The sequence below is a fragment of the Podarcis liolepis genome (genome assembly GCF_965112155.1).
Source record: "Podarcis liolepis genome assembly, chromosome: 7".
Lineage (NCBI taxonomy): Eukaryota > Metazoa > Chordata > Lepidosauria > Squamata > Lacertidae > Podarcis > Podarcis liolepis.
The window spans coordinates 89,951,512-89,971,927 of NC_139561.1; the positions used below are offsets into that span (position 1 = coordinate 89,951,512).

The following is a 20,416-nucleotide window of genomic DNA, read 5'->3' on the forward strand; positions in this document are numbered from 1 at the left end:
CGGCGGTGGCGGGTCTCCGCGCGCGCCGCGCTCTGCACATGTTCAGAGAAGCGCCGCCACGCCTCCCCGGCCGAGCCTTTGGTCGGCGGCCGAGGCTCCTCCTCCCCGCGCAGCCGGGCTCCGGCTCGTCGGGCCGGCGAACAAAAGCGGAGGACGGCGGAGGAGGAGGAGCGACGGAAGGAGGAGAAGGAGGAGGAGAGGAGGAAGAAGAAGAGGCCTCGCGGCGGCCGGGGGCGCGTTGAGGACTAGCCGCTTGCGGGGCGACACCGCATCCCTCCCGGCGAGCCGAGGTACGAGGGACGGAATGGGGGACCCCCGGGTCACCAGGGGGCGCAGGCTGGACCCCCTAAATCTCTGGACCCCTCTTACCGGGGAGGGGGGTTACCGCAATGGCTCCCCTGATCGCCCCCTGCAGTCCTGGACCCCTCCTCCCGGGGAGCCCTCCCGCAATGGGCGCCCCTCTTTCAGACCCCCCAAAACAATCGCGCCGGTTCTCCGGCCAACTTGGGAAACTCGCCTTTTCCTTGCGCCCGCGCGCAGGGGGTACTTTTTGGGTGGCCCCGAGGCTGCTCTGTGTGTTTGGGGGGGGGGGTCCCGGCCCCTCTCCTAGTCGCCCCCCTTTCCCTCTTTTTATTTTATCTCTGGCATTCCTACCCCATCCCTTTCCCCAGGGAGGAAACCCGGGGGGGGGGTCCCCAGCGTCCTGGTTCTCCCCTCCCTCCTTTAACCCCCCCTGCAAGGTGGATTCGGCTCAGAGAGGCAGCGGCAGGTGAAGTCCGGGAGGGGGGTGGGTGGGATTTGAACCCATGTCCCTCAGCTCTGATCTCCACCGCAACCCTGCGAGGTAGACATCCGTGAAAGGCGGCAAACTGAGCCAAGTGGGATAATTTGAACCCGTGCCCAGAGCAGCTTGGGTGGGGAGGGGGATGTTGGCCTACTGCAGATCTTGGCCTTGACCTTACCTGCCTTTCTCTCTCCCCCCCCCCATATTAGGCAAGGGGGCTGAGCACCCCCAACGGCAACATGGCACCCCCAAGAGTTTCTTCTCCGTGACCTGCCTTCCTGCCCCCACCTGAATCCGCCCCGGCCGCAAGATGGCGCCGGCCCCCGCCTGCTCCCGGGACATGCCATGGAGGAGTCGCGCCCACCGGACGGCGCGCTAGGGTTCCCCCCCTGCCAGAGAATGGGTCGGGGCAGTCAGGGCAGAGAGGCCTGCCCGCTGGAGGGCGAAGGGGCAGCCGTGGGGAGCCTCCTCCTGTTGGCACTCAACGGGCATCCAAAACGCCGTAGGGCAGAGCCCGGCAGCGACGACGACGACCCTGCAGGCGAAGGGGCGGCCAAGCGTCACCGAGAAGCCCCCCCGGAAGCACCTCCCTCGGGGCACCTGGCGCTGGACTACGTGGTGCCCTGCATGAACTTTTATGGGATCTGCGTCAAGGACTCGTTCCTCGGGGAGGTTCTGGGCGCCCGGATTCTGGCGGAGGTGGAGGGGCTTCACCGCAGTGGCAAGTTCCGCGACGGGCAGCTGGTCAGCCAGAGGGCGGTGCCCCCCCACGCCATCCGGGGGGACCAGATCGCCTGGGTGGAGGGCTGGGAGCCCGGGTGCCGCGCCATCGGAGAACTCATGGCGCATGTCGACCGGCTCATGCTTCAATGCGCCGGCAAGCTGGGCACCTACGACATCCGCGGACGGACCAAGGTGAGTTCCGGAGGGGTCCCCCAGGGCTCATCTAGTCCAACCCCTGCAACGCACGACTCCCGGCTCTCTCTGTGCATGTGCAGAGTGCATTTCCCTCGCTGCATAAAGTAGGTTCCTACAAAATGCTTTGCTTTCTTGTCCCTGCATTGGCCTAGAGGGGGCACATCTTGCTTCCGGTGGGTGGGTGGGTGTCCGCATTGGCCTTTTGGAACTCTGCACGGGAGCAGAGGACTCTTTTTTTCCTGCTTTGCCCATGTGCGAGGTGGCAGCGTGGGAGGGGGTTTGGGTCGTGTTGCGTCCGTGCTTCTGAATGTGCAGTTGGTGCAGACATTTAGGTTGGGGAAGCCGTCCTATCGCCCTGGAATTGTGTATCTGAAAGGGACCCCTAGGGGTCATCCATTCCAACCCGCTGCAAGGCAGAGATTGCAGCTGAAGAATCCCTGAGAGACGGCCGTCTGACCTCTGCTTAGACACCTCTGCGGCTCCACCATTGAGCGGCTCCTTGGCAAGCCCTTCCTCGTAATCATATTGATCTTGCCCCCTGAAACAGCAGAAAACAAGCTTGTGCCATCTTTATTCCTGCCTTGCAGCGGGTTGGACTGGATGACCTTGGGGTGTCCCTTCCAGGTGTACGATTCTAGAATCACAGAACAGCAGCGTTGGAAGGGACCCTGAGGGTCATCCAGCCCAACCCGCTGCAAGGCAGGGATATTTCGCCCCACTTGGGGCTCGAACCCACAACTCTGAGATTAATTGTCTGAAATGTGATGTTGGGGGCCAGCAGCTCCCCAAGGCTTTCCCCCGCTCTGCGCCCCCCCACCCAGCAACAGCTGGACCTTGGGTGGAAACGCTCTGCTGTTGCGGACACCGGCGACCTCTGGGCCAGGCAGGGCAGGTCCTGGGGGGTCCTGGGCCCTCCTGCATTTGGGGTGGGGGTCTGGGGAGGAGGAGGAAGGGGCTCCCAGGACCCCTGGAGGTGTTGCATGCAATGGCACCCTTCCACAATCCGTGTTGCCTCTTTGGGGTGCCTGTCAGGGGTCACTAACGTATCCCACCTGCCAGAGGGAGGTGGGAGCCTTTTCCTGTCTCTGGGGGGTGGCTGGGGGGGGGGGGTCTTTTTCCGCTTTCCTGGAAAGACAGAAGCTGGCAGAGGCTATGTCGGCCGGACGAGAACTGTGTCTGTTGTGTAACTAGCACACAGATAGTTGTGGGGTCCCTGGAGAAGGTGGATTTTGGAATCACTATGGAATGCACAGCAGGGAAAGAGTGTCTCTGAGGACGTCTAGGGTGCATTTCTAAGAAACAGCAGCCAACTCACCCTCCTGCGTTCCTGGAACTGGGGGAGGAGCTGAGCCCCTTGGTGTTTGTGTGCTCTGTGGGGCAGGGAAGGGGGCTAGACAGTCTTGTGATTTTGCACCTATCATTTCCGCAAAGAACTTTGCCCCGCTCTCTCTCCTGTTGCAACCGGCGCCATCATTCTGACCTTCTCCCAGCCCGCCTTTCCCTAAATCGTAGGATCGTTGAGTCGAAGGGCACCCCCAGCGGTCATCTAGCCCAACCCGCTTCAAGGCAGGAATCCCAGCTGAGGGGTCCCGGACAGGGGGCCCTTCAAACTCTGCTTCATTCTCTGCTTCAAGCAGCCCTTCTTACTGTCAGAAAGTTATTCCGGGTATTGAGTTGGAATCGTCTTTCTTGCAAGTTGAAGCCATGGGTTCAAGTCCTGCCTTCCAGGGCAATCTAGGGACTGGCTTGGTTGCTCTATTGAAAGGGAAAAGGGCTCTGTGTATGCTCAGAGGGCCCCTCACTTGCGAGTTATTTTTATCCTCACTTTATTTATTAAATTTATATACCACCCTTTTATCTGAAGATCACAGGGCAGTTGACAATATAAAAACACAAACAAACAAACAAACAAACAAACATTACCCCCCCCCCACTTGACACATTTAGTTTAACAGTCAAAGGCCTGGTTAAATGGGAATGTTTTTGGCCTGGTGCCTGAAGATGTGCAGTAAAGTCCCCAGGCAAACCTCCCTGGGGAGAGTCTTCCACGAACGGGGAGCCACCCCACAAAAGGCCCTGCTCTCGTGCTGCCAGACCTCTCCTTCAGACAGGCATCGGATGATAATCAGAGGATCTGGGTGGGCTCATATGGGGAGAGGTGGCCCTTGAGATATTGCGGTTCCTCGGCAAAACCGGCACTTTGGAGGGGGCCCAGAAACCGATCGGCAGACGGCGCAGTCCGTCTTGGCCTGATGAGCAGCCTGGCAGCCCAATTCTGCTCCCTCTGGAGTTTCTGAGCCATCCTTGGAGGACACCCCATGCAGAAGACCTTGCAGTAATCCAGAATAAAGGCTGACAGCCGTCTCCCTGCCTGGACCCTCTGCCTCAAACGGGTGCTGGGGCTTAGCTGCGAAGACTGCTTGGCTCAGAGCCATCTTGGAGAGCTCTTTGCGCCCGGATCGGTGTCAGGAGCCACCCAGGCTGACCCTGCGACTTTTTTGGCAACCCCGGCTGACCCCTTTTGTCAAGGTCCCCGGCTGACCCCCGGCTCCCTCCCTCCCAGTGGGCAAAATTGCTGATGGAAGCCGATTTGCCGGACCAGCGCAGAGCGCAGAGCTCTTCCCCTCTTGCCTCTTCCCTCTGTTTTTGCTTTTTCCTGCAACGTTGGCAGGTTCTTTTATTTTTGGGGGGTGGGTTGCAGGGGGCTGGCATGGGGGATGCTGCATTCGCCCCTGGAGGCAGCCCTGACTCTTTGCTCCCCGTTTCCCGGTAGGGAGAGGGATTTGTGAATTCTAGGAATTCTGCCTCCATCTCTTTCCTGGAATCAGAGAGAAATTTGCAGCCCTCTAGCTGTTACTGATCTGCAAAGTCTGCCATTCTCCCTGCCTTCTGGGAGTTGGAACTTGATCGCATCTGGGGGGGGGGGGTTTGCTGAGGACGGCATAATATTTTTTTGGGGGGGGCAAGGTGGGGTAGTAGAGGCAGTGTTAGAAACCCAGGTTTATAAGCGAATCGGAATGCCTGGGTGCCATTTATTGGAATTTATTGTGATTTATTTATTATTCATTTCATTCTACTCCGCTTCATATTTTAAAGGGGGGAAAACGCCTCAAAGCGGTTTATAACACGTTAAAACATCAAATAAAACAATCCAGAATAAACCAGATTCAAGCTTCAAGGAAAATATTTCAGATCCTTCTCTAAGTGACGTTTGGCTTTCTCCATATTTATTCACCTACTTAGTTTCTTGAGCTGCCCCATAGCAGAAGTCCCTTAGGAAGCCATTGTGGTGTAGTGGTTCGAGCGTCGGACCTGGGAGATCAGGGTTCGAATCCCCGCTCTGTCATGAAGCTCACTAGATCACCTTGGAGTCAGTCGCAGCCTCGTAACCTCCCTCACAGGGTCGTTGTAGGGAGCAGCTAGACTGGTGACTGGGAGCGGCCGCCAAGACCATATAACACCGGTCTTGAAAGACCTACACTGGCTTCCAGTACGTTTCTGAGCACAAATCATAAAGTGTTGGTGCTGACCTTGAAAGCCCTCAACAGCCTTGGTCCAGTATACCTGAAGGAGCGTCTCCACCTCCATTGTTCTGCCCGGACACTGAGGTCCAGCGCTGAGGGCCTTCTGGTGGTTCCCTCCCTGAGAGATGCAAAGTGACAGGGAACCAGGCAGAGGGCCTTCTTGGTGGTGGCTCCCGCCCTGTGGAACGCCCTCCCACCGGATGTCAAAGAGATAAACAACTACCTGACATTTAGAAGACATCTGAAGGCAGCCCTGTTCAGGGAAGTTTTTAATGTGTGACATTTTAATGTATTTGTAATCTTTGTTGGAAGCCGCCCAGAGTGGCTGGGGAAGTACAAATAAATAATAATGATAATAATGATGATAATAATAATAATAATAATAATAATACAGTGGTACCTCAGGTTAAGAACTTAATTCGTTCCGGAGGTCTGTTCTTAACCTGAAACTGTTCTTAACCTGAAGCACCACTTTAGCTAATGGGGCCTCCCGCTGCTGCTGCCACCATGCAATTTCTGTTCTCATCCTGAAGCAAAGTTATTAACCCGAGGTACTATTTCTGGGTTAGCTGAGTCTGTAACCTGAAGTGTATGTAACCCGAGGTACCACTGTAATAATAATAATAATAATAATAATAATAATAATAATAATAAATAATAAACGGAGGAGGGGGTGAGCCATGTGCCAACTTGGCACCCAGAGATCTCCACTGGGTTGCAATCGGACCCAGGGCAGTTGCAAAACGTGCCTGGCGAATTTCGAACTCTGGACCGAGTGACCCTGAAGCGTGCCTGTGCTCTGGGAGGTTCACCACTGTGGGGCTGGCTTGAGGGAGGCATGTTCTCTCCTCCGCCCCTGGGGGGGTGGGGGTGCCGGCTGGATTCCTGCATTGCGGGGGGTTGGACTAGATGGCCCCTGGGGGTCCCTCCCTTGTAGCAACTGAAAGGCAAGCATATTAATTGAGGTGGGGCCCCCAGTGCCGTCCCCTCGAACAATCCCCTAATGCGGACGCCGCAATAAAATCCACAGGGGCCCCTGTTTTTACTGCAAAAGCTGCGATGGCGAGGCTTCCCCTCCTGCCCCACCAGCTTCCATGGGGCTCAGCTGCGTTGGCCTCCTTCCCACTCTTTGGAAAGTGCTCCTGCACAGACACCCTGGTGCAGGAGACTTGCCTTGGGCATGTCCCCCCAGGGGCGGCAGCCTCAGGCCAAAGGGAGGTTTTTGCTGCCCAGGACTCCTGGGTCCTCTTCTTTGACCATGGGGAGGGCCTGAGAGTCCAAAGTTTTTCCTTACTGGGTTGCTGCCAGGATTTTAAAGTAGGTGCAGAAAGGGGGCGGGGGGGGGAGGAAGCCCAAATTCCTGGATTCCAACCCCATCTCCTCAAAAAAAAGCCGGGGAGCAGCTGGGCGAGCCGATCCGATTTTATATTTTTATTCTGCTTTCCAGCAAACCCTGAGCTCCCTGTGACTCACAACAGCCTTTCAAAAAGCCACAGAGATCAAACGCAGCCGCAGATTCGCCGCAGCAATTAATGCCGTTCGGCCGAGTCGCAGCCGCTCCACGCGTTGCCAGGATACTTCCTCCATAATCGTCCAGAGGCTGCTTATCACATCCTTTGTTCCCCTGCACCCCCACTGCGGTGGGTGCAAAAATTGAGGCCTTGCCAGCCTGCCAGAGAGCTGATTCTTGGCTTGACTCGCTGTGTGATTGTGTGGGGTCTCCCTCCATGTCCTGGCACGACCCCTGCGGGCGCCTAGCGAAGGGGAAACCGAGGCACAGCAGGCCACCCCCCCTTCCCGCCGCCTCCTGGAGCGCGAAGGGGCTCATTATCTCAAGTCGTCTAAGGGCAGAACTGAGCCGTGTCCTCGGCTGACCCTGCCGGCAGCCTTCCACGCTTTGGTCCGAGAGCAGATCTTGCGTCACGGGGACTTCATGTCCTTGGTGCTACCAGGAATGCGAGGGAACAGGACGCACCAGCCTTTTGCCCCCTGGGGGGGGGGAGAGATTACAGCCTCTCTCGCCTCCTTCTCTGCCCCCCCTTCTGCTCTGGACTTTCTTGCAGGGTTGGGAAGGGGTGGGATTTTGGCCACTGGCTTTGCTTGCAACCCCACTTTATTTTTGTTTGTTTCTTGGGGGGGGGGGCAGAGATCTGTTGGAATATTGTTTGGCCCCCCTGCCCAGCGTCTCCCTCCTGGCCAGGCAGCAAACAGTGACCCTTTCTTGTCTCTCTCTCCACCCCCCTCTACAAAATCTCAGGTGTCAGCCCTTTAATAATAATAATAATAATAATAATAATAATAATAATAATAATAATAATAATTTTATTTATATCCCACCCTCCCCAGCCGAAGCTGGGCTCAAAGCGGCTAACAACAGTAAAATGATAAAACATTATAAAATCATTTCATTATAAAATTAATTCCAATCAGATTTCATTTCTCAGGCTTTCTCCCCTCCAGAATTTCCTCTCCAGGGCTTTGACTTTTGAAGTAGTTTTGCTGTTCCTTTGCTTTCTGTTTTAGTAGCGGAGAGGGGCCCCTGGGCATACGCAGAATTCTTTTTGCTCGGGGTCGAGGGACCCTAAAAAGGTGTCGCGTGTTTTGGATTTGCACGTGGGGCGTTTGTGGGGGCGCATCCCGTCTTTGTCTCGCAGGGACGAGGGGCTCGCAGTGTGGGGAAGAAGTACCCCAAGGAGGTTGGGGGGGGAGGGAGCAAGCTCTTGGGGTCAGGAGTCCCCTGGCAGCCTTGGGGACCCCTCCTCAAACTATTCTCAGGATAGAGGCTTGGCTTCTGCTGTGTTCAAAGGCAGGGGAGTTTTCTCATTTGTCAGAAATTACAGTCACACCTCGGGATAAATGTGCTTCAGGTTGAGCGCCTTCGGGTTGTGCTCCACAGCGACCCGGAAGTAACGGAGCGCGTTACTTCCGGGTTTCGCCACTCGCGCATGCGCGGACGGTCAAAACGACGTCATGCGCATGCGCGGAATCGCGACCTGCGCAGACGCAGGTTGCAGTTACTGCAGGATGCAAACAGGGCTCTGGAACGGATCCTCTTCTTATCCAGAGGTACCACTGTATATTGAATTGTTTTTAATGTTGTGTTTTGATGCAGTAGCCTACCCGAGGTCCCTTATGAGGAAGGGCAGGTTATCAATCAATTATCATTTTTAACTATAATTACCCTTGCTAACTATTTTAATTATTTTCAATTATTTTTATTACCAGTTGTTAATTATTTTTAAAATTATTTTCTAATCTAATGAATAATAATAATAATAATAATAATCAACTGAATCCTGAAAAGGCAGAGATGTGCTGTATCCTGGGTTCTCAAGTCTAGGTTGGGGGGCTGTGCTCCCCTGCACTTTGGGGGGGCTCCTGGATTCCCCCCTGTCCCTGGGGGGCTTAGGTGGCCTCGGTATTGGGGGGACACACAAACTTTTATCTCCATCTACAGCCCCTTTTGGACAGAGATGACTTGGCCCCTTCAACTCCACACTCTGGCAATTTCCAGGCTGGATTACTGCAATGTGCTCCTCATGGGGCTGCCCTTGAAGACTGCTGGGAAACTTTGGTCGGTCCCAAACACGGCAGCCAGATTCCTGTCTAGGATTCTCTTTAGATCTCATATTAGCCCCGATTTAAAGCAGCTGCTCTGGTTGCCGGTTCTTTTCCGGACCTAATTTGAGGTCCTCTGTCCTCTTCCCCCATGCTTTTCAACATCTACATGCAGCCGCTGGGAGAGATCATCAGGGGGTTTGGGCTGGGTGTTCATCAGTATGCGGATGATACCCAGCTCTACATCTCTTTCAAATCAGAACCACTGAAGGCAGTGAAGGTCCTGTGTGAGTGTCTGGAGGCACTTGGAGGATGGATGGCGGCTAATGGATTGAGGTTGAATCCTGACAAGACAGAAGTACTGATTTTGGGGGACAGGAGGCGCGCTGGTGTGGAGGACTCCTGGGTCCTGAATGGGGTAACTGTGCCCCTGAAGGACCAGGTGTGCAGCCTGGGAGTCATTCTGGACTCACAGCTGTCCATGGAGGCACAGGTCAATTCTGTATCCAGGGGAGCTGTCTACCAACTCCACCTGGTACGCAGGATGAGACCCTACCTGCCCGCAGACTGTCTTGCCAGAGTGGTGCATGCTCTGGTTATCTCCCACTTGGACTACTGCAATGCGCTCTATGTGGGGCTACCTTTGAAGGTGACCCGGAAACTGCAACTAATCCAGAATGTGGCAGCTAGACTGGTGACTGGGAGCGGCCGCAGAGACCACATAACACCGGTCTTGAAAGACCTACACTGGCTCCCAGTATGTTTCCAAGCACAATTCAACAAGTGTTGGTGCTGACCTTTAAAGCCCTAAACAGCCTCGGCCCAGTATACCTGAAGGAGCGTCTCCACCCCCATCATTCTGCCCGGACGCTGAGGTCCAGCTCCGAGGGCCTTCTGGCGGTTCCCTCACTGCGAGAGGCCAAATTACAGGGAACCAGGCAGAGGGCCTTCTTGGTGGTGGCGCCCGCCCTGTGGAACGCCCTCCCTCAGATGTCAAAGAGAAAAATAACTACCAAACTTTTAGAAGACATTTGAAGGCAGCCCTGTTTAGGGAAGCTTTTAATATTTAATAGGTTATTGTATTTTAGTGTTTGGTGGGAGGCCGCCCAGAGTGGCTGGGGAGTCCCAGCCAGATGGGCAGGGTATAAATAATGAATTATTATTATTATTATTTAAACACCTGCTCACGGGTGTTTAAAGCCCTGGGCGACTCGGGACCCCAAAACCTGAACGTCTTGCCTCCTTTGCCGCAGACCCTTTTGGGTGCTGAGACGGGCACCTTCCTGGTTCCTCCGGCTGTAGGGGCTCCAGGTGGGTGGGTGGGTGGCAGCCCAGGGGGAGGAGAGGGTCTTCTCTTGAGGCCCCTTGGCTTGGGGACCCCCTCCCCACAGAGATGTGCCTGCCACCTTCCTTGCACTGCTTTCATCTTTTGCTGAAGACTCACCTGTTTGCTCTGTCTCTCAGCACTCAAGGTGCCTGTTTCTTGGGACCCACCTTATAGCGGGAAGCTATCCTAAACTGCTTTTAATAATGTGCTTTAATTCTTGCATGTTAGGATGTCGGGGAGAAGGGCAGGCAAGGAACAGGTGGACAAAAAGGTAAAGGTAAAGGGACCCCTGACCATTAGGTCCAGTCGTGGCCGACTCTGGGGTTGCGGCGCTCATCTCGCTTTACTGGCCGAGGGAGCCGGCATACAGCTTCCGGGTCATGCGGCCAGCAGGACTAAGCCGCTTCTGGCGAACCAGAGCAGCGCACGGAAACGCCGTTTACCTTCCTGCCGGAGTGGTACCTATTTCTCTACTTGCACTTTGACGTGCTTTCGAACTGCTAGGTTGGCAGGAGCAGGGACCGAGCAACAGCCAAACTGGGAGGGGTGGCTAACACCCCAGAGGACAGGATCACACTTCAAAACGACCTTGACAGATTAGAGAACTGGGCAAAAACAAACAAGATGAATTTTAACAGGGAGAAATGTAAAGTATTGCACTTGGGCAAAAAAAATGAGAGGCACAAATACAAGATGGGTGACACCTGGCTTGAGAGCAGTACATGTGAAAAGGATCTAGGAGTCTTGGTTGACCACAAACTTGACATGAGCCAACAGTGTGACACGGCAGCTAAAAAAGCCAATGCAATTCTGGGCTGCATCAATAGGAGTTTGGCATCTAGATCAAGGGAAGTAATAGTGCCACTGTATTCTGCTCTGGTCAGACCTCACCTGGAGTACTGTGTCCAGTTCTGGGCACCACAGTTCAAGAAGGACACTGACAAACTGGAACGTGTCCAGAGGAGGGCAACCAAAATGGTCAAAGGCCTGGAAATGATGCCTTATGAGGAACGGCTAAGGGAGCTGGGCATGTTTAGCCTGGAGAAGAGGAGGTTAAGGGGTGATATGATAGCCATGTTCAAATAAATAAAAGGATGTCACATAGAGGAGGGAGAAAGGTTGATTTCTGCTGCTCCAGGGAAGCGGACACGGAGCAATGGATGCAAACTACAAGAAAGAAGATTCCACCTAAACATTAGGAAGAACTTCCTGACAGTAAGAGCTGTTTGACAGTGGAATTTGCTGCCAAGGAGTGTGGTGGAGTCTCCTACTTTGGAGGTCTTTAAGCAGAGGCTTGACAACCATATGTCAGGAGTGCTCTGATGGTGTTTCCTGCTTGGCAGGGGGTTGGACTCGATGGCCCTTGTGGTCTCTTCCAACTCTAGGATTCTGTGATTCTATGAACAGGAGCTCACCCCGTCGCGGGGATTCGAACCGCGACCTTCTGATCGGCAAGTCCTAGGCTCTGTGGTTTAACCCACAGTGCCACCCGCTGGTGGACAAAGAAGCCAGCAAATCCCTGCCTTGCTCAGGGTTGGTATAGATGATCCCCGGGTTCCCTTCTGACTTGACCATTCCAGGTCTTCCTGCCCAAGTGGCTTCCGCACTCTGACTTGGGTTGTTTTAACAATCGGACACCCCCAAATTCCTTGCGTCTGCCTGCCTGCCTGCCTCCCTCTCCCCCTTCCTTTCCTGCTCGCCCCCGATGCATGCTGCCCCCTAGGAAAAGCTACAGACTGCCCTCTTCCGCTGTCGCCCACCCGGCCCCAGAGCGGGGGTGCTAGGGGGTGGGCGCTTTGCAAATTCAGCTCCCCATCTTCCCCATGCAGACCGCTTTCCAAAAGGGAGAATACAGGCTTTGGCTCCTTGTTTTTGCTTCCTGGTCGCCTGGAGGCGACTCTCCCTTCTCCATAGGCGAACCGGGAGGCGGAGCTCCTGGCAGGGGGCGGAGCTGGGAAGAGGCGGTCCTGGAGCTGTGTTTGGTCCGACCCCTGGCATTGACCCCTCCCTCCTGTCCCTTCCCCCCTCCCCTCCAGGCCATGGTGGCATGTTACCCCGGCAACGGCAGGGGGTACCTGCGCCACGTGGACAACCCTCACGGAGACGGGCGCTGCGTCACTTGCATCTATTACCTAAACCGGCACTGGGACAGCAAGGTACGTGGGGGAGGGGGGGGGTCTCTGCACCTGCCACCTGCCCCTCTGCCCACACCCCCGGTCTCTTGCATGGCACACATTTCCTCTTCCCCGATGCCCTGCCCTCCGTTCTGTGCCCCTTCCTCTGCCCCCTCCAGCAGGCGAAACTCCTGCGCTCAGGAGGACTCCGGGGTCCTGCTCTCGGCTTGCGGAAGAAGAAAGTTTGGAGGCGAAGCCTGCAGGGCTCAGTCCTGGGGCCACGAGTGTGCGCCTCTGAGCATATGCAGAGTGCCTGCCCTGTGTCGGCGGACTGCAGGGACTGGGCTTCGACTGTCTGGTGCACACGGAAAGTCTTTTGGCCGTGGGGTCTTTCCGCCAGGACTCCTGGGTTCTTTCTGTTGCGGAGGCTCAGCGGAGAGCTTATGAAAGGGCAAGGTCTCTGCCGAGAGTGGGCCTGATACGTGAAGCTTCTGGTCCAACCTCCTGTCCTCACAGTGGCCAAATAATAATAATAATAATAATAATAATAATAATAATAATAATAATAATAATAATAATAATTTATTTATACCCTGCCCATCTGGCTGGGTTTCCCCAGCCACTCTGGGCGGCTTCCAAAAGAATATTAAAATACTGTGATACATCAAACATTAAAAGCTTCCCTAAACAGGGCTGCCTTCAGATGTCTTCTAAAAGTCTGGTAGTTGTTCTCTTTGACATCTGGTGGGAGGGCGTTCCACAGGGAGGGCGCCACTACCAAGAAGGCCCTCTGCCTGGTTCCCTGTAACTTGGCTTCTCGCAGGGAGGGAACCGCCAGAAGGCCCTCGGCGCTGGACCTCAGTGTCTGGGTAGAACGATGGAGGTGGAGACGCTCCTTCAGGAGCCCATAGAACCTAGGAATCTTGATAGACTGCTCCTGCAGCTGGAGGTTCCATAACAGCAAAAGTAGAGCCTGGCTGCATCAGGCCAAAGGGGGCCCATCGAGTCTGGCATCCTGTCCTCACAGTGGCCCCCCAAATGCCCATTATGCAAAACCAGCAACCAGGATCTGAGCAGAACAGCAACTCTCCCTTCCTGGGGTTTCCAGACACTGGGATTCAGAGGCTGAGCAGAGCCTTTGCGGCCCATAGCCACCGAGAGCCTTACTGATTTCCATGAACTTGTCTGATAGTTTGAAGCTGTGGCCCTCCCTCCCTCCAGTGGCAGAGAGTTCCACAGTCCGACGATGTGGCACACGAAGAAGGATTTCCTTTCATCTGTTCTGAATATTCCGACTTGGCGTTATGAGAGAAGGAGAAAAACGTCTGTCACATCACATCTTAACTCGGCTTTTCCTGAAACAGGGGAGTCCCAAATGCTGCAACCGTTTTCCATAGGGGAAATTCCCTGGCTCTGTTCTGGGGTTGCAAGACAGGCCCAACCCTCAAGCTACCTAGTCCAACATTGTGAACCCCCCCCCCCACAACTCGGCCAACCAGATACTCCTGGGGAAAACCCCTCAGGCAATCGCCCTCCTCTCTAAATGTGTATTCATGTGGTAGACTGCTTTTAAGCCTGGAGGTTCCATTTTTTGCCATCCTGGATAAAAGTCCTGGAGCGAGGGAACCTCCCCATCCGTTTTGCAGCAGGGAATTTCACAGGTCAAGTCTTCCTGGGTTTGGAGAGTGGAGGTGTGTGTGTGTGGGGGGAGAGACTCTGTCCCCCCCACCCCCTTTCAATATTCCTGATTTCCCGTCATCCCTGATCCTTGCTCATGCCAGCTGGGGCTGATGAGAGTTGGAGGCCCATATTTCTAGGAAAGAGATTGAGAATAAAAACGCCCAAATCACAAGGCCGTTTTGCAAAATCTGTGGTGCAACCGGATTGGGGGTCCAGTGTCCCGTTCTGGTTGCCTCGTCTCAAAATGGATATTGCAGAAAAGGTTGCAGCATTTGGGACTTTTCAGGAAAGGCGACCGAGAGGCAGGGATGCCTTAGCTGAGATTCCTGCATTGCAGGGGATTGGACTAGAAGACCTTTGGGGTCCCTTCCAACCTGACAAGTTTTTAGCCCCCCCCCCAATAACACTAGAACTGATTGATTGATTGATTGATTGATTGATTGTATATACCGCCCTATACCTGAAGGTCTCAGGGCAAGTTCCCAGAAAAGAACTCAAGGGCCTATGATGAAGATTCAGGACGGATAAGTCTTTCTTCACGCAGCAGGGAATTAAACTGCGGAACTCCCTTCCACTAGACGCACCATCGATCACCAACTTGGATGTCTATCAGAGAGGATTGGACCAATTCCCAGAGGAGGAGGAGAGGGCTTTGGGTGGCTCCCAGCCGGGATAGTTATGCTCAGCCCTGGAGGCAGGGAACCCTAGGAGGGGAGAAGGGTCTTGTGTTCGAATCCTGCTTGGGAGTTTCCCCACGCATCTGTTCAGCCGCTGTGTGAACATGATGCTGGCCTGATCCATCCTCCGGACTCTTCTTCTATTCCTACTTGCATCGGGTGGGGGCTATCGGGGGGGGCACCCATAGCCCCCACCCCCTAACCTGGATCTCCAGGCAGCCCTGTTTAGGGAAGCTTTTAATATTTGATGGATTTTAATATTTTGTTGGAAGCTGCCCAGAGTGGCTGGGGAAACCCAGCCAGATGGGCGGGGTATAAATAATAAAATATTGCTATTATTATTATTCCACATCCAAGGTGCTCCCACTTGCACCCCAGAGGGCCCCAGTCCCTGGCAAGAGCATTGCCCCAACTTCCTGCCACGCAGGCCCCCTCCCTTCCGTGCCCCAGATGCACCCATAGGACCCTCTCTTTGAGCACCCTGAATGTCCAGCCGGGAAGTCCTCTTGCAGAGGGGCACCCAATATTCTCACGTCCCCACCCAAGGGTGCCTGGGAGGGGCAGGAGGCGAATGAATGACTTGGGGGTCAGTTTCCCGCTGCCCAGGGCAGCGCACCCAATGGACTCTGCATGAGGTCCATCTGCAAAAGGGACCCTTTGACGTCTCCCCGTCTGTGCCAGGTTCACGGTGGGATCCTGCAGATCTACCCCGAAGGACGCTCGGTGGTGGCCAACATCGAGCCCATCTTTGACCGGCTGCTCATCTTCTGGTCCGACCGGCGCAACCCCCACGAAGTGAAGCCAGCCTACGCCACCAGGTAACGGGGAGGGGTGGGTAATGTAGAACTATGTAGAACTGGCAAAAATGGTCCTGAATGGGGCAACTGTGCCCCTGAAGGACCAGGTGCGCAGCCTGGGAGTCATTTTGGACTCACAGCTGTCCAGGGAGGCGCAGGTTAATTCTGTATCCAGGGCGGCTGTCTACCATCTCCATCTGGTACGCAGGATGAGACCCTCCCTGCCTGCAGACTGTCTCTCCAGAGTGGTGCATGCTCTAGTTATCTCCCGCTTGGACTACTGCAATGTGTTCTACGTGAGGCTACCTTTGAAGGTGACCCGGAAACTGCAATTAATCCAGAATGCAGGGGAAGGGGATCAAGTTGATTCCAAGCCAAAGGCCAGGCGGAACAACTCTGTCTTACAGGCCCTGCGGACAGAAATCAGATCCTGCAGAAGGGAGAGGTTTCCTTGTGTGCAGAAATCTCTGTGTGTTTGGCTCTGGCTTCCCAAATTGCATTTTAGTGGCTGGGATGGAGAACTGGGATTGCCCCCCAGTTCCTCCCCAGTTCTTCCCATTGGGACTGAGAGCGGTTGCCCTGCACAAGCCCCACCGAGCCGAGCATGAGCTGTGCGAGAGCTCAGCTCCTCGGCATCGCATAGGATCCGTGCAAAACTGTCGCTTTCCCCCTAGGTATGCTATCACCATCTGGTATTTTGACGCCAAGGAGCGGGCAGAAGCCAAAGGGAGGCACCAACTGGGTATGTGGACGGGCAACTAGGTGCTGGGGGTCACCGGCACCGGGGAGTGGGGTGGGGGCAGCCGGGGCACGGAGGGCAGGCCCACAGACCGACTGCTAGCGCTTTGGGCTCCGTTGGCGCTGGTGCGGGAAAAGGACCTCTGAGCGCGTGCAGAGTTCCTCCCCTCTGCACAGCCCCCTGGAATTGGGTGAGGGTGGCAGGGCCCCCTAAAAAGTCCCTTTTGCAGAAAAGCTGACCTCTTTGGGGTGACCTTTGTTCTCCTAAAGCTCAGAAGAAGGGGGCAGAACCCTCTCCCGGCGGGGCGCAGGAAAACGGGCCGACTTGACGGACAGCCGTGCGTTGCCGCCGTGGGATCCTGACCGCCAAAGACCCTGCGCTCTCTTTGGCCATTTCAAGCTGCCTGTCGCCGCCTTTGCTGCCGCCTGTGTCCGCTGCCGCTGCCCCCCCCAAATCCGGCCGGCTGCAGCTGGAAGGCCTTTGACCACAGCCCAGGAGGAGAGGAAGATGATGCTGATGAAGAAGAAGAAAACAGGGGCTGTCGAGAGGCAGCTGGACCTTGAGAAGAAAGGGTGTGTGTGTGTGTGTGTGTGTGTGTTTGTGTGAGAATGGGCCCGGCATCTGTAGGTGCAGCCCCCCCCCAGGGAGAGGGTGGCTTTTGTGTTCCCCTTCTGCCGCGTCGGAAGGGACCCCCAGGTGCCGGGAAACCCTTGTCCAGCAGGACCCTCCCGGTCTACCCCTGCCTGCCCCCAGCGCTTGGTCCTGCTCATTTTAATCCATCTGCGAAATGAGGGAGAGAACGAGGGAGCAGGAAACGAGGGAGTGCGGAAGAGCAGAGAAAGAGAGGGGTGGCGAGAGAACGAGCCGCCCCGTGGATGAGACGGAATAAACATCAGCTCATGGAAACGACCTCAGACTTCTTTGTTTTTTGGGAATAGCGGTGGGGGGCAGAAGAGGGAGCCAGGGCTCCTGGAACCCCCCTTCTGCTCTGGGAAAGGGGTGGGGGGCATTTGAGCTGCTCGCTTGTTACACTGGTGGGTCTAAAGCAGGCACCCCCAAACTCGGCCCTCCAGCTGTTTTGGGACTACAACTCCCATCATCCCTAGCTAGCAGGACCAGTGGTCAGGGATGATGGGAATTGTAGTCTCAAAGCATCGGGAGGGCTGGGTTTGAGGAAGCCTGATCGAAAGAGTTGTCCCCATCTCAGCCTCTGAAGTCCCTGCGCCCCCCATTTCTTGGTGGAACGTGGATTTACAGTATTTTTCACTCCATAGGGCGCACCTAGTTTTTAGAGGGGGAAATCAAGAAAAAAACACCTTATTTCCCCGCCAGCCCCAAAGAGCAGCGTACAGGCTGAGTGCAACCTCTCCCTGCCGGAGGGGTTGCGCGCGGCTATGGCACAAGCCAAGATAGCGAGCGGGATGGATCCCACTCAGTGTTTTGCCTTCCTCTTTAGCGATAGGAGGGGCTGCACACGGCTATCCCTGAAGCCTTCGGAGCGCAGCGCAAGTTCCCGCTGCGCTCCTCAGGCTTCGGGTTCCTTTTGCTGAAGCCAGGAGAGCAAGACTCTCCTGGCTTCAGTGAAAGGAATCCGAAGCCTCCAGAACACAGTGGGAACTCCCGCTGCACTCCGAAGGCTTCAGGTGGCTATCCCTGAAGCCTGGAGAGCGAGAGGGGTCGGTGCGCACTGACACCTCTCTCTCTCCAGGCTTCAGCGAAAGCAACGTGAAGCCTCCGGAGCATGGAGAGAGCGCTCCCTCTGCGCTTCGGAGGTTTCGCGTTGCTATCACTGAAGCCAAGGAGCCTGCATTCGCTCCATAGGATGCACACACATTTCCCCTTAATTTTTGGAGGGGGAAAAGTGCGTCCTATAGAGCGAAAAATACGGTAATTATCTGCCTTTGTATCCAACCTTTTCTCCAAGTTGCTGAAGGTAGATTGTTCTCCTTCCTCCTGCTTTAATTCCCACAACAACAAGCCTGTGAGTTCTAGGGTAAGGAGAGAGAGAGAGAGAAATAAACTTCTCTCTCTCTGTAGAATCGCAGAATTGTAGAATTGGAAGGGATCTCCAAGGAACATCTAGTCTGACCCCCTGCAATCCATGACAAATGGACAGACACCGAAACTTTGCTCAAAAACTTCCAAGGAGGGAGAGTCCACCGCCTTCCCAGAGAATCTGTTCCACTGTCAAACAGCTCTTACTGATGTCAAAGAGTTCCTCCTGATATTTTGTCAGAATCTCCTTTCTTGTAATTTGAAGCCATTGGTTTGGGTTCGAGTCCTGCCCTCCAGAGCAGGAGAAAACAAGTTTGCTCTGTCTTCTGTGTGACAGCCCTTGAGATATTGGAAGATGGCTCCCCTGTCTCCTCTCAGTCTTCTCTTTTCCATGCTAGACATATCCAGCTTCTTCAACCGTTCCTCATAAGGCTCGGTTTCCAGACCCTTGATCAGGGGTCAGAAAACCTTTTCAGCAGGGGGCCAGTCCACTGTCCCTCAGACCTTGTGGGGGGCCGGGCTGTATTTTGCAGGGGGCAGAAATGAACGAATTCCTGTGCCCCACAAATAACCCAGAGATGCATTTTAAATAAAAGCACACATTCTCCTCATGTGAAAACACCAGGCAGGCCCCACAAATAACCCAGAGATGCCTTTTAAATACAGTCATACCTCGGGTTGAAGTTGTTTCAGGTCGAGCGTTTTCAGGTTACGCTCCGCGGCGACCCGGAAGTAACGGAACGTGTTTTGCCGCTTGCACATGGGCGGATGGTCAAAATGATGTCGCGTGCATGCACAGAAGCGGCGAATCGCGACCCGCACACGCGCAGACGCGGGTTATGTTCGCTTCAGGAAGCGAACGGGGCTCCGGAACGGATCCCGTTCGTATCCAGAGGTACCACTGTATAAGGACACATTCTACTCATATAAAAGCACACTGATTCCCAGACCTTCCGCGGGCCGGATTTAGAAGGCAATTGGGCCGGATCCGGCCCCTGGGCCTTAGTTTGCCTACCGCTGCCCTTGATCATCTTGGTCACCCTCCTCTACACACCTTCCAGCTTGTCAATATCCTTCAAGCTGAGCAAAGTCTCCAGGTGGGATTTGACCAAGGCAATACAGTGGTACCTCAGGTTAAGTACTTAATTCATTCCAGAGGTCTGTTCTTAACCTGAAACTGTTCTTAACCTGAAGCACCACTTTAGCTAATGGGGCCTCCTGCTGCCGCTGCGCCGCCGGAGCACGATTTCTGTTCTCATCCTGAAGCAAAGTTCTTAACCCAAGGTACTATTTCTGGGTTAGCGGAGTCTGTAACCTGAAGCGCATGTAACCTGAAGCGTATGTAACCCAAGGTATCACTGTAAAACATTTCCGAAATTGCCGCTGCACATTTAAAATGGCATGTGCAAGTTTGCTGTGCTAAATGGCCCTGCTCAATGATTGCTGGATGCTCCCAGGACAGTATAAATCCCTGGATTTTGGTTTAGGAAAAGGGTCCGTAGAGGAAGAGGGTTCAGGCAGGAAAAGCGCCTTTGAGCTGACTTGGGAAGGTGTGAGGAACGAGATGGCCAGCATATCGAGAGATCCTGGGCTGCAGAAAGGAGAGAAAAACCTAATTTTGGCCAGCCCCAGAGCTGCATTTTAACGTTGGCCCAGGACAACTTGGCAAACTTCGAAACACTGAAGAGTTCTCCTGACCATGTAGAGGGAGCACTTCCCTCGGCAGGGAGCCATCGCTCAGCTGGGCTTTGGGGAAGTGACTTTGAGGGTGGCGAGCATCACTTTCAGATAGGTCTGCAGAGGAACCAGTGAGTGGGCCAGGGGGGCCAGAGGGAGACAGTCCCTGGGGCTGGGGGCTGGATTATTTGGTACGCAAAGAGTTGCCCTCAAGAAGGGGACCTGCTTGGACCTCACTGGCAACGGGAGGCATCCGGCTGATTTCGGGCCCAAACCATACCAAACCAGGTATATCAGGACAGAGGAAAGGAACAGATTGAGATTGAATCCTGACAAGACAGAAGTACTGTTTTTGGAGGACAGGAGGCGGGCAGGTGTGGAGGACTCCCTGGTCCTGAATGGGGTAACTGTGCCCCTGAAGGACCAGGTGCGCAGCCTGGGAGTCATTTTGGACTCACAGCTGTCCATGGAGGCGCAGGTCAAATCTGTGTCCAGGGCAGCTGTGTACCAGCTCCATCTGGTACACAGGATGAGACCTTATTTGCCCACGGACTGCCTCGCCAGAGTGGTGCATGCTCTGGTTATCTCCCGCTTGGACTACTGCAATGCGCTCTATGTGGGGCTAC

At 54.8% G+C, this 20,416-nt stretch overlaps 1 protein-coding gene across 1 annotated transcript; it reads left to right on the forward strand.

Annotated features, from left to right (window-relative positions):
* Positions 1-135: 135 nt before the first annotated feature.
* EGLN2 (egl-9 family hypoxia inducible factor 2) lies at positions 136-17,027 on the forward strand. Its single transcript, XM_083516323.1, has 6 exons — positions 136-290; positions 994-1,699; positions 12,148-12,267; positions 15,264-15,400; positions 16,054-16,121; positions 16,388-17,027. Exons 2-6 carry the CDS (start codon positions 1,130-1,132, stop codon positions 16,444-16,446), a joined length of 954 nt encoding a protein of 317 aa, XP_083372449.1. The 5' UTR covers positions 136-290; positions 994-1,129; the 3' UTR covers positions 16,447-17,027.
* The last annotated feature ends 3,389 nt before the right edge of the window (positions 17,028-20,416 follow it).